This window comes from Hordeum vulgare, chromosome 5H (genome assembly GCF_904849725.1).
Source record: "Hordeum vulgare subsp. vulgare chromosome 5H, MorexV3_pseudomolecules_assembly, whole genome shotgun sequence".
NCBI lineage: Eukaryota > Viridiplantae > Streptophyta > Magnoliopsida > Poales > Poaceae > Hordeum > Hordeum vulgare.
In genome coordinates, this window is record NC_058522.1 from 431,081,722 (window position 1) to 431,096,358 (window position 14,637).

Sequence of the window (14,637 nt, forward strand, 5' to 3'; positions counted from 1 at the left end):
TTTGTTTATTAGTAAGCTCGTGAACCCATTTGCTAGCAGTGTGTGTGGGGGAAGGATATGTCTTGCACTTTGTGTCTCATTTCTTCAAGATTATGTTGATGAGTAATGCTCATCTTATCTTAGTCTTCCCAAGTGCTTTTCCATTACCCACACACATCATATTGGTTGAGCATATTCTTAAGTTGCCTATTTTTAATGTTGCTCAACCATTTGTTTTGTGAAAGTGCTCTACTTATTGTCTTATCTACTTTCTTGCACTTGTTGTGTGTTTTTATTAATTTTGGGGGAGGAACGATCCTATTTTGTGCACTTGTATCAAATACAAAAAATTCTTACTAGTGCACAAATCATGGGGAGCTTCTCTAGTTTAGATAAAACACTCATTTACCCATATCATTATATCTTTTATTCATGTGGTTCGAAGGACCATGTGATTGTTTGTTTCTATTGATATCTTTTGATTGCTTGCTTCTTTCTTTTGTATGTCTTTGTGCCATACGATCCATTTTGCAATCTTTGGGTCCTCGATATAGTTCGTTTTCCTCCAACTACTTATCATTGTATATCAGTATTTATTTACACTCATTTGTTGAGAAGTACACACTTTTTGGAGGACCACCTATTATATTAGATTTCTAAACTTTCCGTCCATTTTGGCAATCCATGCCAATGGGGGAGAAGTTTATAGAGTTTAGTTTGGAGATGTTTAGATAGTTTTGATTTTATTGCTTAAGCATTTGCATCTTGTATGCATGCATTATTGCTCTGTATGTGTGCGCTTCGTTATGCTTATTTCCGTATATAAACTCTCTTGTAGTGGTTCTCATAAATTGCCAAAATGGGGGAGATTGTTAGAGCATATTTCTCTGCATGTGGTTTTGGTAATTGATGACAATCCCTATGGACTCTCTTGTAGTGATTGTCATCAATTATCCAAAGAATGGTCATAAAGGCACAAGGTTTATTAAGACTAAGACAAAGAGTATATCAAGTCGATCAACACACAAAGCATACAAGATGTACCGAGGGGGCTCAAGTGATCCCATGGTATGGTAAGCATTGTCCATTATGCTTTTCTGTACTAACCCATGGTCTTCGTGAGAGTTATATGTGGGGTTAGGTGTGTTTCCATGGGCTTGATTCAAGAGGAATATCTCATTCAACCCATGGAGGATGACATCAAGTGGTGATATTCTTTAAGATTGCGGTGTGCAAGTTCAAGTGGAGCATCACGAATATATCATGCTTGAATCTTACTGTCCATTGTGGTGTTAATGGACTTGTGAAGACGTGCTGATGAGTGGCTCTCCCATAGTGAGTATGGGAGACCAATCAACTAGTCTTCATCAAGGCAACGCAATCAAGAAAGGTGGTCCATCTTGAGGAAGTCAAGATCGTCATCATCTAGTACAAGTGGACTATGTGCAAGGTATAGGTTTGCCCTTGATAGATTTTTCTATTTAGGATAGATTGTCCTACTGTCAAGAGGGACTCTCAAGTGAGTATCTTGATTGTATCATTCGTTGAGAGCTCAAACCAGTTGCATCCTTGCATCATATTTCTTGGTTCTTGCTTGGTATTTCTCGTTGTGAGTTTTGGAGCTTATGGTCACCTTTATGACAAGCTTGAGTTCATCGAAAACGGAGTTTATGTGCATCTTCTATGATGTTTTCGATGTTGGTGTTTTTGCCGGTTCTTCACTAATAGAGGTTTCAAATCTCTATATCATTGGCATTTTTATACCGCCTCTTCTTAATATGTTCCTTTCGTCGTTGGATAGCTCTTGTCTTCCTGAATCAAACAAGCTTGAGTTTGCTCAATTTTAGCTCATATGCGAAAGTTATGGCAGTTGTGGTATTCATGTTTTTCATCATGAAAAGGTCCAAGCGGTACTACCTCTCCGACGGGCGGTACTACCCCTGATAAGAGGTACTACCTCTCCCCCGAGCGGTACTACCTCTCAAGCGGTACTACCTCTCCCCCGAGCGGTAGTACCTGTGATAAGAGGTACTACCTCTCCTCCGAACGATACTACCTCTACGCGAGCAGTACTACCTCTGATAAGAGGTACTACCTCTCCCCCGAGCAGTACTACCTCTCCCTGAGCGGTACTACCTCTCTCGCAGAACTACACTCATGTTTTTCTGTCTCGTTGGGCTGTTTTGACTGTTCTAAGCGGCAGTACCGCTCCCGTGAGCGGTAGTACCACTTGAGCACAACTTGTGGGCATAACAGTTGGATTCAGGGAGCTATTTAAGGGGGCCTCCTTCCCCAATGGTCCCTATTTGTTAAGCTTGTGTTTACCCCCCATTGTTGACCTTCTTCGAGCTTGCTAAATATCAATCCCTTCAATGATTCTTCCTAGTTCTTGAGGGAAAAGATAGAGGTTATCTAGATCCACATTTCCACCAATCACTTTCTCCTCTATGTGAGGTGAACCCCTTGGATCTAGATTTTTGAGTTCTTCGTGTTCTTCTTCGTTCTTGCTCTCATTTTCTTCCATAACTTTAGTTGTTGTGGAGGGATTTGGGAGAGAAGGACTTGGGCACTCCGTGTGCCCTTGTCATTGCATGTGGTGCATAGGTTTGAGTTCTCCACGGTGATATGTGGAAGTGCAGTTTGAGAAGCTTATTACTCTTGGGTATTTGGTACCCTAATTCTTGTTCTTCTTGGGTGCTTTGGCATCCTAGAAGCTTGGTGGTGCCTCGGAGCTCAATCATTGTGGTGTGAAGCTCCGGGCAAGCTTCGTGGTCTGCAATTAGGTTGTGGAGATTGCCCCGAGCATTTGAGGTTACCTCGAAGCCGTATTCCATTGTGGCGAAGCTTCATGGTGTTGTTGGGAGCCTCCAATTAAGTTGTGGAGATTGCCCCAACCTTGTTTGTACGGGTTCGGTGACCGCCCTCAAGGGTCCCTTAGTGGAGTAAGGACATCTTGCATTGTGCGAGGGCGTGAGGACATTACGGTGGCCTTAGTGACATCTTGGGGAGCATTGTGCCTCCACACCGCTCCAAACGAAGATTAGCATCCGCAAGGGTGTGAACTTTGGGATACATCATCGTCTCCGTGTGCATCTGTTATCTTTTACCCGAGCCCTTTACTTATGCACTTTACGTTGTTATAGCCATATTGTTTCTTGTTATATATCTTGTTATCACTTAGTTGTTTATCTTGCTTAGCATAAGTTGTTGGTGCACATATGTGAGCCTAGTTGTTTTAGGTTTTGTGCTTGACAAATTGAACATTAGTTTATTCTGCATTTTTTTAAGCCTAAACCATAATTATTTTAAAGCGCCTATTCACCCCCTCTAGGCCACATCCACGTCCTTTCAAGGGTACATGGGTCATGGCCCAACAGCCTATACGCAGACATGGCTCGGTCGTCCGAGAGGCTTCGGACGTCCGAAGGCTGAGAGGGGCTCGGACGTCTGGCGAGGTCCGGTCGTCCGACGTCTTTGATTCGGGAGCGAGGGTGTCGAAATTCCGGGGCGCGTCGGTCGTCCGTGGCTCGGTCGTGCGTCGGGTCTGAAAGTCTGAGCGATCGGTTCGGTCAGGGCGAGGCCGGTCGTACGGGCGGTGCCAGTCGTCCGGGCGTTGTGGAGGGAGGACTCGAGCGGTTCCAGGAATTGGTCGTCCGGACGAGCTCGGACGTCTGGATGCTGGGATGGCTCGGACGTTCGACTGGGCTCAGTCGTCCAGTCACTAGGGCGTTCAGCTTCAACTTCTTCTCTTGCTTCGTGCTCCTTTGTGTGATCTCTTTCCGAGCACATGAGTCTGTAGAGTGTCTCCGCTTGAGGTAGCGACCATGTCTCGAGTGGATCAAATGACAGGTGAGCAAAGAGAGACGTCACCTCGTTTTCAAGGACACGAGTACGGGCTCTCGTCATCGGTCCACTTGTAGCTTGAGTTGTTTGTGTCGTATCCATGGGGATACTCAAGGGATGCTCCGTATCACCCCCAAGGCCCTTTTTTGTTCCCGACGTGAAAAAAACGACCCAGTCGCTCCCCAGAAGCTTGGTTTCACCGGATTTGGTCAAAGTTACGTCCAACCCCTTCCAGGCCGAACCAAGCGTGCTCGGGGCGAGCTAAGGACGCCGACGCTATTTTTCCGCATGCGATTGGCCCACAACCAGCCACCTTTTCATGTGTGTCCTCTCTTTCCACCTACCCGACGCACCCAACGTCCTCTTTCTCTCCTCTTTTTCTCCCAACAACCCGCAGCTTCTCTGCTCTCGCGGCAGGCCGACGGAGACCATCGCGGAGGAGGAGGAGCCACCAACTAGCACTCCTTGCCACCATCTGAATCCACCACCACCTCCGAGCAGAGGAGAAAGAGGCCGTCGACGGCGAAGTCCATGAAGGAGGAGAAGGGGTTCCAACCCCACCTGATGCGCAGCAACGGGAGGATGTGGGGCGCGGCGGGACAAGCGTGGGAGCGGCGACGAGGCGTGGGAGCTGCGACGACGCGGGATATTGGGCAGGGCTCGCCGCTTGCCGCTGTAGCGCGCGCGGAGCGTCACAGACGATGAGCTCGACGAGCTGCGCGCCTCCCTCGATCTGGTTGGGGGCGCAACGACTCAGAATCTTTTCCCCTCAAAGCTAAATTAGCGCCAGCAAATCTCAACTGGACGCAAAAATCATCTATGAAAACACAACAGCTGGAGACGCTCTTAGTTTTCGGATAAGGACAACCCCGACCACACACACGCTTCCCATCTCCTACGAGACATTAGAGTAGTGCCATACAACTCGAGTTCCAATATACTCCCTCCGTTTTTAAATATAATGTCTTTTAGATATATTTCACTACAAGACTACATACGAATATATATAGTCATATTTTAGAGTGTAGATTCATTCATTTTGCTCCGTATGTAATCTTTTAGTAAAATCTATAAAAAAAACTTATATTTAGAAACGGGTGAAGTATCTATTGATCCGAGTCAAGAAAAATGTTGAGTGCGACTGTACATAACAAGATCACCGATGCGTAGCAATACAACCAAGTCTTAGGTACTTGAAGCTCAACCGATCATGTCGCAGATTTGGAATCATTCCTGTTTTAGAAACGTATTGCAGTAAACAATCAGTCAGAGTACCCACAAATTTAGATATTCTTTCTCTTCTCTTCTCATGAGAGAATCTTCAACGAAAGCGTAAAAAATCCGCGCCCAATAAATTTTTTAGCGCGTCACTATAGCAGTATTGGAGCGTGGGGACCGAAGCATCTTCAACAGACGCGCTAGTGCAGCGTCCAATCCAGTCTGATCCAGGGGTCCCATCTGCAGCAGCTCAGAGTTTGTTGCACGCGTAAGCCGGCGCACCAATGCTACGCGCTATAGTGTTCTTAAACGCGCGTCTAAAAAATTTAGCGCGCGCGGTGTTTTGCAACTTCTGCTGGAGCAGTCCGGCGCCCAAAAAACGGACCTTTTAACGCGTGAAGCAGTTTTTGAACGCTCGTTGGACATGCTCTGAGTCGGGTCGGCACATAGCAGGCGTGGCAGGCATGGTTCGTCCTCGCTGGATCGCACGTGATCACCAGACATGTCGAATCATTCGCCGGCCGACGATCATTGACCCCACATCGAATGGACCGCTCCATAATTGAGTAGGTGACCTAGTGGCCCAACCGCACACTCGCTTCAATTCGTTTACAGTTGAGAGTTGAGAAAGAGGAACACAGCACGGGCGCCCTTTCCCGGTGGCTACAGCGAAGGTAGGGTTAGGACTTGCGATTGGCATGTGTTTCCCATTTGATACCGCACCGGCACCGCTGTAGCTGGAGTATATAGTATCTGACGTTCATGCCCTACACACGTAGTAGTATCTGACGTCCACTCCAACTCGTCAGCTTGCCTATTTTATCCCCAATCTCGTGGCTTGGCAGCATCATCCGTATTCTTGAGCAGGAAATCTAAGTGCTGCTAGGACCGACAAGCAGAGCAAGCAGTCATCAATGGCGAAAGGCATGCCTGCGATCGGTTGGGCTGCGAAGGACACGTCCGGTGTCCTCTCCCCCTACAGCTTCTCACGAAGGTCGTCTTCCTCTGTCCAGTCCCTCTCATGCCCCTCTGTTTCTTGCGCCGATCTGACGAACTCCTCCACGTTGTGATGCATGATAACAGGGCTCAGAAGGACGACGATGTGACGATCAAGGTGCTCTTCTGCGGGATCTGCCACACCGACCTCCATATCGTCAAGAACGAGTGGGGAAACGCCCTCTACCCCGTCGTCCCCGGGTGGGTGAACGTGAACCCATCATTCCACAATTCGCCTCCTCCAAATTTCTACTCTAGAAGCTAATGGTGAATTCTTGCGCAGGCATGAGATTGTTGGTGTCGTCACAGACGTTGGCCCTGGCGTCAAGAACTTCAAGGCCGGGGACACGGTGGGCGTGGGCTACTTCATCGACTCGTGCCGCTCCTGCGTGAGCTGCAGCAGTGGGCACGACAACCACTGTCCCACGCTTGTCCTCACCTGCAGCGCCGTGGACTACGACGGCGCGACCACCCAGGGAGGGTTCTCCGACGTGCTCGTCGTCGACAAGGGCTACGTCGTCCGCGTGCCGGAGGGCCTGCCCCTGGACGGCGCGGCGCCGCTGCTCTGCGCCGGCGTCACGGTGTACAGCCCGATGATGGAGTTCGGCCTCAACGCGCCGGGCAAGCACCTGGGCGTGGTCGGCCTCGGGGGCCTCGGCCACATGGCAGTCAAGTTCGGCAAGGCGTTCGGGATGACCGTCACCGTGATCAGCTCGTCGCCGAGGAAGCGCGAGGAGGCGGTCAAGCGGCTTGGCGCCGACGCGTTCTTGGTCAGCCAAGACCCCGAGCAAATGAAGGTTACGTCTTGTTTCAGTTGTTTCCTTCCATTAACTGACACATGATTCTTGGCACGGGACGGGAGGCATTGACGCGCATAAGTTTTTGGGTGCAGGCGGCGGCGGGCACGATGGACGGCATCATCGACACGGTGTCGGCGGGGCACCCGATCGTGCCCCTGCTGGAGCTGCTGAAGCCGAGGGGGCAGCTGGTGGTGGTGGGCGCGCCCAGCACGCCGCTGCAGCTTCCGGCCTACGCCATCATCGGCGGCGGCAAGCGCGTGGCCGGGAACCTCGTGGGCAGCGTCGGCAGCTGCCAGGCGATGCTGGACTTCGCGGCGAAGCACGGCATCACCGCCGACGTCGAGGTCGTCAAGATGGACTACGTCAATACGGCGGTCGAGCGGCTGGAGAGGAACGACGTGAGATACCGCTTCGTCATCGACGTCGCCGGCAGCCAGCTGGGCGCCGCCGCTTAGTGCCTCCAAGTGTATGTATGCCCACGCGTGTCGTTTGGTTACCTACCAGCTTCCAGCCACATGAACTCGTCATTTGTTGTTTCATTTCCACGCATGGGTTGGCACGCGCATTTCCAGAATTGCAGTTGAAATAATAGGTGCTATCTTTATTTTGTAACTTGACCACTTTTATTTATTACTAGCATAAATGTTCGCGCGTTGTAATAGAAGACATTACCACATGTCTCATGCTTCCTTTTTTTTTCCATCCTCGTCTCCTCGTCCAAGTTTGTTATCAACATCTCTTTCCCCGGCTCTAGTGGACCATAATGTTTCAGATAGCGAGCTTCTTCATTTTCATTAATACAGCCTTCAGTTGAAATGTAGTGTTTCGTCGTGTATGTTGTCTTCTTAGAAGAGATAGACGAAGAACACATAATGTAATCATTACATACATAAAAATTGAACCAGCTAATACATAAAGTTTTCCCAACACTTTATTTAGCCTGAATTCCATTTATTTAGTCCACGTATTAGCAAGTTCCTTGTTGTAAAAGGCACCCCATCTACACATAGGAGGCATCTCTTGTACTCCCTCCGTTTCTAAATATAAATTTTTTAAGATATTTTACTAGGAGTCTACATACGAAGCAAAATGAGTGAATCTACACTTTAAAGTATGCCTATATACATTCGTATGTAGTCCACTAATGAAATTTCTTTAAAGACTTGTATTTAGGAACGGAAGGAGTAGTTGTTTAGTTGCCCATGCAAGCGTGTCTTAGGAAGAAATATCTCTTAATTTCCCCTTTTAATTCCTACAACATTTCTTAAGCATTCATTAGGAAATCCCGGCTCTTAATTATTCCACATATAGTACTGATTCATCCTTCCTATTTAATTGCCCACCATATTTATCCTTCATGTTTTCTTCTTTTTTTCTCCTTTCGAGAATCCTTCCTTGCTTCAATACTTCCTTTCTGGGCACCCAATCGTCATCCTCCGATCACCAATTTCCAAGCCAACTTATTAAGATGATCGATGACACGTAATTTGAACACGTATATAAATTGATGGTTGTGTTTGTAAAAGGCGAGGTGGTATTTTTTGATAAGAAGAGCAACCGCAGCCAATCAACATAGATCGACACACTTCAGTTCAGTTGGTTGGCGTCAAATCTATCGGCTAGAAGGTTGTGAGTTCAATTCCTCTACCAAACGTGTATGTTTTTATTCTTTGCGTTGCACTCGAGCTGGGCCGAGCTAGCCAACGGACAACCTGCAAGCCCAAGTACTTTCTCGTGTTGCACTGGAGCTGGGATGAGCTGGCCAACTGTAACACCCAAGATGCGGTCCTATCCTTATTTTGGCACGAGGGCCTCGACAGGGATAGAAACGCATCTCGTCGTTTCGCAAGAATGGATATCGTTACGAGTACATGTACTGAAAAGATGAGAATAAAGAGTTGGCTTACACTCATCACAAACTACATCAGAGTCACATCAGTATAATACATACAATCATCATGAAGAAGAGGAGGGTCCGACTACAGACGAAAACAAACGATAAAAGAACGACGTCCATCCTTGCTATGCCAGGCTGCCGGACTGGAACCCATCCTAGATCGATGAAGAAGAAGAAGAAGAAACTCTAAATAGCACAATCAGCGTGCTCACGTCAGATAACTCTTTACATGTACCTGCAACTGGTGTTGTAGTAATCTGTGAGCCACAGTGACTCAGCAATCTTATTTCCAAAGGTATCAAGACTAGCAAAGCTTAATGGGTGAGGTATGGTTGAGTAGTGAGGCTGCAGCACACGACTAAGCATTTATTTGAGGTGGCTAACTAACGAGTACAAGAATAAGAGGGGGATGAATTACGCATAGCGGACGTGGACTAATAGTGATCAAAATAATGATCCTGAACACCTACTTACGTCAGACATAACCCCACCGTGTCCTCGGTCGGAAAAGGATCTCACGAAAGAGACATTCACGGTTACGCACTCAGTTGGCAAGTTTTAGTTAAGCTTACTTCGAGTTATCTAGAACCGGTTGTTAAACAAAGTTTCCACGTTGCCACATAACCGCGGGCACGGCTTTCCGAAAGATTTAACCCTAGAGGGGTGCTCCAACTAGTCCATCACAAACTACCACACGCCGCGACGGAATGACCTCGATCAGGGAAACCCGTGATCTTCTCGGGTTCCTATTGGAAAACCTCAACCTCGAGATAACCCAAAGCATCCTCGGAATCCCTCTCACAAGACGCTTGAGAAAGGTAAAACAAGTCCAGCAAGGCCGCCCGGCGTGTCCACAATCCTGATAGGAGCCGCGTATCTCGTTCTCAAGACACGATGGATAAGCACAGTGTACGGTGGCCTCATAGACATCATTCGAGTTGCCCCGGGTTAGCCCCGCAAACAACTCTAGTTTTGGACCAACACCATCAGCACTGGCCCTTCATGTATTATGTTGAATTACTCCTCGGGTAGCGCTAACTCCCTATGTTTTTCAGTATTAACAAAGTTATTATGTTGGGCAAATATAGTACCAATGTTGGGCCTTGCCAGATGAGCTTTAACCCAAAACGAGAATCTAGGGGGTCCTCATAACAACCCCAAGCATGTTAGGGGCGCTCAATTATGGAACATAACACTGGTAGCCTAAACTAAGGCGGCAAAGGTGGAACAAAACATCAGGCTAGAAGGCCAAGCCTTCCACCTTTTACCAAGTATATAGGTGCATTAATTTAAATAGCATTAATAGGGTGATATAACAAGGAACCCATATTATCACATGGAAGCAACTGCACCTGCAACTAGCAACGCTATCCAATGGTTAAGCAAGCGGTAACATAGCCAATCAGTGGTTTGCTAGGTTGTGATCAGGTTGAAGGTTTTCATGGCAATGTTGGAAGGTTGATATTTAACACGTGGTAGGCAGCGAGACATAACGATAGAAACGAAACAACTAGCATGGAAATAATAGTAATGGTATCTAGGGAAATGATCATCTTGCCTGAGATCCCGCTTGGAAGAAAAACAACTCTGTGAAGCAGACGAACCGACGTAGTCGAACGGGTCCTCACATTTCGACACGCTTGCGGAAATCTATCGAGACGAAGCAAACCGAAACAACAGGAATCAACACACATCAACACCACGACAAAAGCATGACAAGATGCACCTCCTAATATGATCCATGACCAGCTATAAATATGCAAGGCATGGCATGGCAATTCACACAATCAAACCTACACATTAAGTGAGGCTCAATGTGCAACGAGTTGCATATTGACGAAACTCCACGTTTAATTATTTATTTCACTCCCGTTTATTTCCGCGGTAATATTAAATGTTGTTAAACATGGCAAGGGGTGAAGCACAAATAATCTACCTATCTAGGCATTTTAAATGAAGCCGGAAACGACATATAGTGTCTCCGAGACGACCCCACGCGTTAAATTCTAATTATGTCCAGATTTTTCCAAATCACATTTTATGTTTGTTATACGGCAAAACAAAGTGGTTCACATGATTCTACTCGTCGTTCTAGTCCTTTTACATATATGGCTCATCTCCAACGGAGCTACGGGTAAATAACTACGACCTAAACCATTTTTATTGCGACGACACGCAAAGCGATGCAAAAAAGCATACTAAACAACTTTAAATATGCATGAGAGTTGTAAAATAATATTCTACGCGAAATTATAACCAAGTTACATATCTAGCTCGTCGGAATCCGACGCACGGAATAGAAATTACGGACGTTCAAAAAATATGTTATTTTCTGAAAATAAATAAATTCGCGGACCTAAAAAATACTAATGGGCCGGATCTTCGCACTGGGCCTAAACATGACATGGGCACAGGATAGCTAAAAGGCGCACGGGCACAAAATAGATGGTTGGGGGTCAGCTCAACTAACTGGGCTCGGCCCAACTTGGCTCGGAGGAGATGGCGAGGTAGGCCGAAAGGGGGATCTGGGCCGTCTCGGGTGCTGGGCCAAAGTGAGGAGGAGGCCAACTGGCCAGCGGAGGGAGAAAGTTGGGCCTCGGCAGTTGGTGGAGCTGGTCCATCCGAGGCGAGGCGCCGCCTGGGCCACGCGAGGGCGGAGGGAGGCCGGCCCAAGTCGTTGGCGGTGAATGATATGTCCATTTGTTGGGGAACCTCGCATGGGAAACAAAAAATTTCCTACGCGCACGAAGACCTATCATGGTGATGTCCATCTACGAGAGGGGATTTCCGATCTACGTACCCTTGTAGATCGCACAGCAGAAGCATTAGTGAACGCGGTTGATATAGTGGAACGTCCTCACGTCCCTCGATCCGCCCCGCGAACCGTCCTGCGATCCGTCCCACGATCTAGTGCCGAACGGACGGCACCTCCGCGTTCAGCACACGTACAACTCGACGATGATCTCGGCCTTCTTGATCCAGCAAGAGAGATGGAGAGGTAGATGAGTTCTCCGGCAGCGTGACGGTGCTACGGAGGTTGGTGGTGATCTAATCTCAGCAGGGCTCCGCCCGAGCTCCGCAGAAACGTGATCTAGAGGTAAAACTGTGGAGGTATGTGGTCGGGCTGCCTTGAAAAAGTTGTCTCAAATCAGCCCTAATAACTCCATATATATAGGAGGAGGGAGGGGAGGCTTGCCTTGAGGCTCAAGGAGCCCCAAGGGCTGCGCACCAAGGGGAGGAGGAGTCCTCCTCCAATCCTAGTCCAACTAGGATTGGAAGGTGGAGTCCTTCTCTTCCTTCCCACCTCTTTTTTTTTCTTTTCTCTTTGATTTTCTATCTATGGCGCATAGGGCCTTCTTGGGCTGTCCCACCAGCCCACCAAGGGTTGGTGCGCCACCCCCAAGGCTTATGGGCTTCCCCGGGGGTGGGCTGCCCCCCCCCCCCCCCCCGGTGAACATCCGGAACCCATTCGTCATTTCCGGTACACTCCCGGTAACTCTGAAAACCTTCCGGTAATCAAATGAGGTCATCCTATATATCAATCTTCGTTTCCGGACCATTCCGGAAACCCTCGTGACGTCCGTGATCTCATCCGGGACTCCGAACAACATTCAGTAACCAACCATATAACTCAAATACGCATAAAACAACGTCGAACCTTAAGTGTGCAGACCCTGCGGGTTCGAGAACTATGTAGACATGACCCGAGTGACTCCTCGGTCAATATCCAATAGCGGGACCTGGATGCCCATATTGGATCCCACATATTCTACGAAGATCTTATCGTTTGAACCTCAGTGCCAAGGATTCATATAATCCCGTATGTCATTCCCTTTGTCCTTCGGTATGTTACTTGCCCGAGATTCGATCGTTAGTATCCGCATACCTATTTCAATCTCGTTTACCGGCAAGTCTCTTTACTCGTTCCGTAATACAAGATCTCGCAACTTACACTAAGTTACATTGCTTGCAAGGCTCGTGTGTGATGTTGTATTACCGAGTGGGCCCCAAGATACCTCTCCGTCACACGGAGTGACAAATCCCAGTCTCGATCCATACTAACTCAACGAACACCTTCGGAGATACCTACAGAGCATATTTATAGTCACCCAGTTACGTTGCGACGTTTGATACACACAAAGCATTCCTCGGGTGTCAGTGAGTTATATGATCTCATGGTTATAGGAACAAATACTTGACACGCAGAAAACAGTAGCAACAAAATGACACGATCAACATGCTACGTCTATTAGTTTCGGTCTAGTCTATCACGTGATTCTCCTAATGACGTGATCCAGTTATCAAGCAACAACACCTTGTACATAGTCAGAAGACCCTGACTATCTTTGATCAACTGGCTAGCCAACTAGAGGCTTGCTAGGGACAGTGTTTTGTCTATGTATCCACACATGTATATAAGTCTTCATTCAATACAATTATAGCACGGATAATAAACGATTATCTTGATACAGGAATTATAATAATAACTATATTTATTATTGCCTCTAGGGCATAATTTCAACAGTCTCCCACTTGCACTAGAGTCAATAATCTAGCCCTCACATCACCATGTGAATTACATTGTAATAAATCTAACACCCATACAGTTCTGGTGTTGATCATGCTTTGCCCGTGGAAGAGTTTTAGTCAGCGGGTCTGCTACATTCAGATCCGTGTGCACTTTGCATATATTTACGTCCCCCCCTTCGACGTAGTCGCAGATGAGGTTGAAGCATCGTTTGATGTGTCTGGTCTTCTTGTGAAACCGTGGTTCCTTTGCTAAGGCAATGGCACTCGTGTTGTTACAGAACAAGGTTATTAGATTCAGTGCGCTTGGCACCACTCCAAGATCCGTCATGAACTGCTTCATCCAGACACCCTCCTTAGCCGCCTCCGAGGCAGCCATGTACTCCGCTTCACATGTAGAATCAGCTACGACGCTTTGCTTGGAACTGCACCAGCTTACCGCACCCCCATTAAGAATAAATACGTATCCGGTCTGCGACTTAGAGTCGTCTGGATCTGTGTCAAAGCTTGCATCGACGTATCCCTTTACGACGAGCTCTTCGTCACCTCCATACACGAGAAACATCTCCTTAGTCCTTTTCAGGTACTTCAGGATATTCTTGACCGCCATCCAGTGATCCACTCCTGGATTACTCTGGAACCTGCCTGCCATACTTATTGCCAGGCTAACGTCCGGTCTAGTGCACAGCATTGCATACATGATAGATCCTATGGCTGAAGCATAGGGGACGGTGCTCATATGCTCTCTATCTTTATCAGTTGCTGGGCACTGAGTCTTACTCAATCTCGTACCTTGTAAAACTGGCAAGAACCCTTTCTTGGACTGTTCCATTTTGAACCTCTTCAAAACTTTATCAAGGTATGTGCTTTGTGAAAGTCCTATCAGGCATTTCGATCTATCCATGTAGATCTTAATGCCTAGAATGTAAGCAACTTCTCCTAGGTCCTTCATAGAGAAACTTTTATTCAAGTAATCCTTTATGCTCTCCAAAAACTCTACGTTGTTTCCAATCAGCAATATGTCATCCACATATAATATTAGAAACGCCACAGAGCTCCCACTCACTTTCTTGTAAATACAAGATTCTCCAACCACTTGTATAAACCCAAATGCTTTGATCACCTCATCAAAGCGTTTGTTCCAACTCCGAGATGCTTGCACCAGTCATAAATGGATCGCTGGAGCTTGCATACCTTGTTAGCATTTTTAGGATCGACAAAACCTTCGGGTTGCATCATATACAACTCTTCCTTAAGGAAACCGTTAAGGAACGCCGTTTTGACATCCATCTGCCAGATTTCATAATCGAAAAATGCAGCTATTGCTAACATGATTCTGACGGACTTAAGCATCGCTACGCGTGAGAATGTCTCATC

The 14,637-nt window shown here is 47.3% G+C and overlaps 1 protein-coding gene across 1 annotated transcript; it reads left to right on the forward strand.

The window, feature by feature from the left end:
- The first annotated feature begins 5,678 nt into the window (after positions 1 to 5,678).
- On the forward strand, positions 5,679 to 7,536 carry LOC123397654 (probable cinnamyl alcohol dehydrogenase 8D). Its single transcript, XM_045092191.1, has 5 exons — positions 5,679 to 5,714; positions 5,908 to 6,034; positions 6,124 to 6,237; positions 6,320 to 6,833; positions 6,929 to 7,536. Exons 2-5 carry the CDS (start codon positions 5,955 to 5,957, stop codon positions 7,289 to 7,291), a joined length of 1,071 nt encoding a protein of 356 aa, XP_044948126.1. The 5' UTR covers positions 5,679 to 5,714; positions 5,908 to 5,954; the 3' UTR covers positions 7,292 to 7,536.
- The last annotated feature ends 7,101 nt before the right edge of the window (positions 7,537 to 14,637 follow it).

Bases quoted from the DNA above. Each gene is read 5' to 3' on its own strand.
- LOC123397654 (XM_045092191.1), top strand. From the start codon at position 5,955: ATGGCGAAAGGCATGCCTGCGATCGGTTGGGCTGCGAAGGACACGTCC. The intron at 6,035-6,123 runs GTCGTCTTCCTC...GCATGATAACAG, and splicing joins CCCTACAGCTTCTCACGAAG to GGCTCAGAAGGACGACGATG. The intron at 6,834-6,928 runs GTTACGTCTTGT...TTTTGGGTGCAG, and splicing joins AAGACCCCGAGCAAATGAAG to GCGGCGGCGGGCACGATGGA.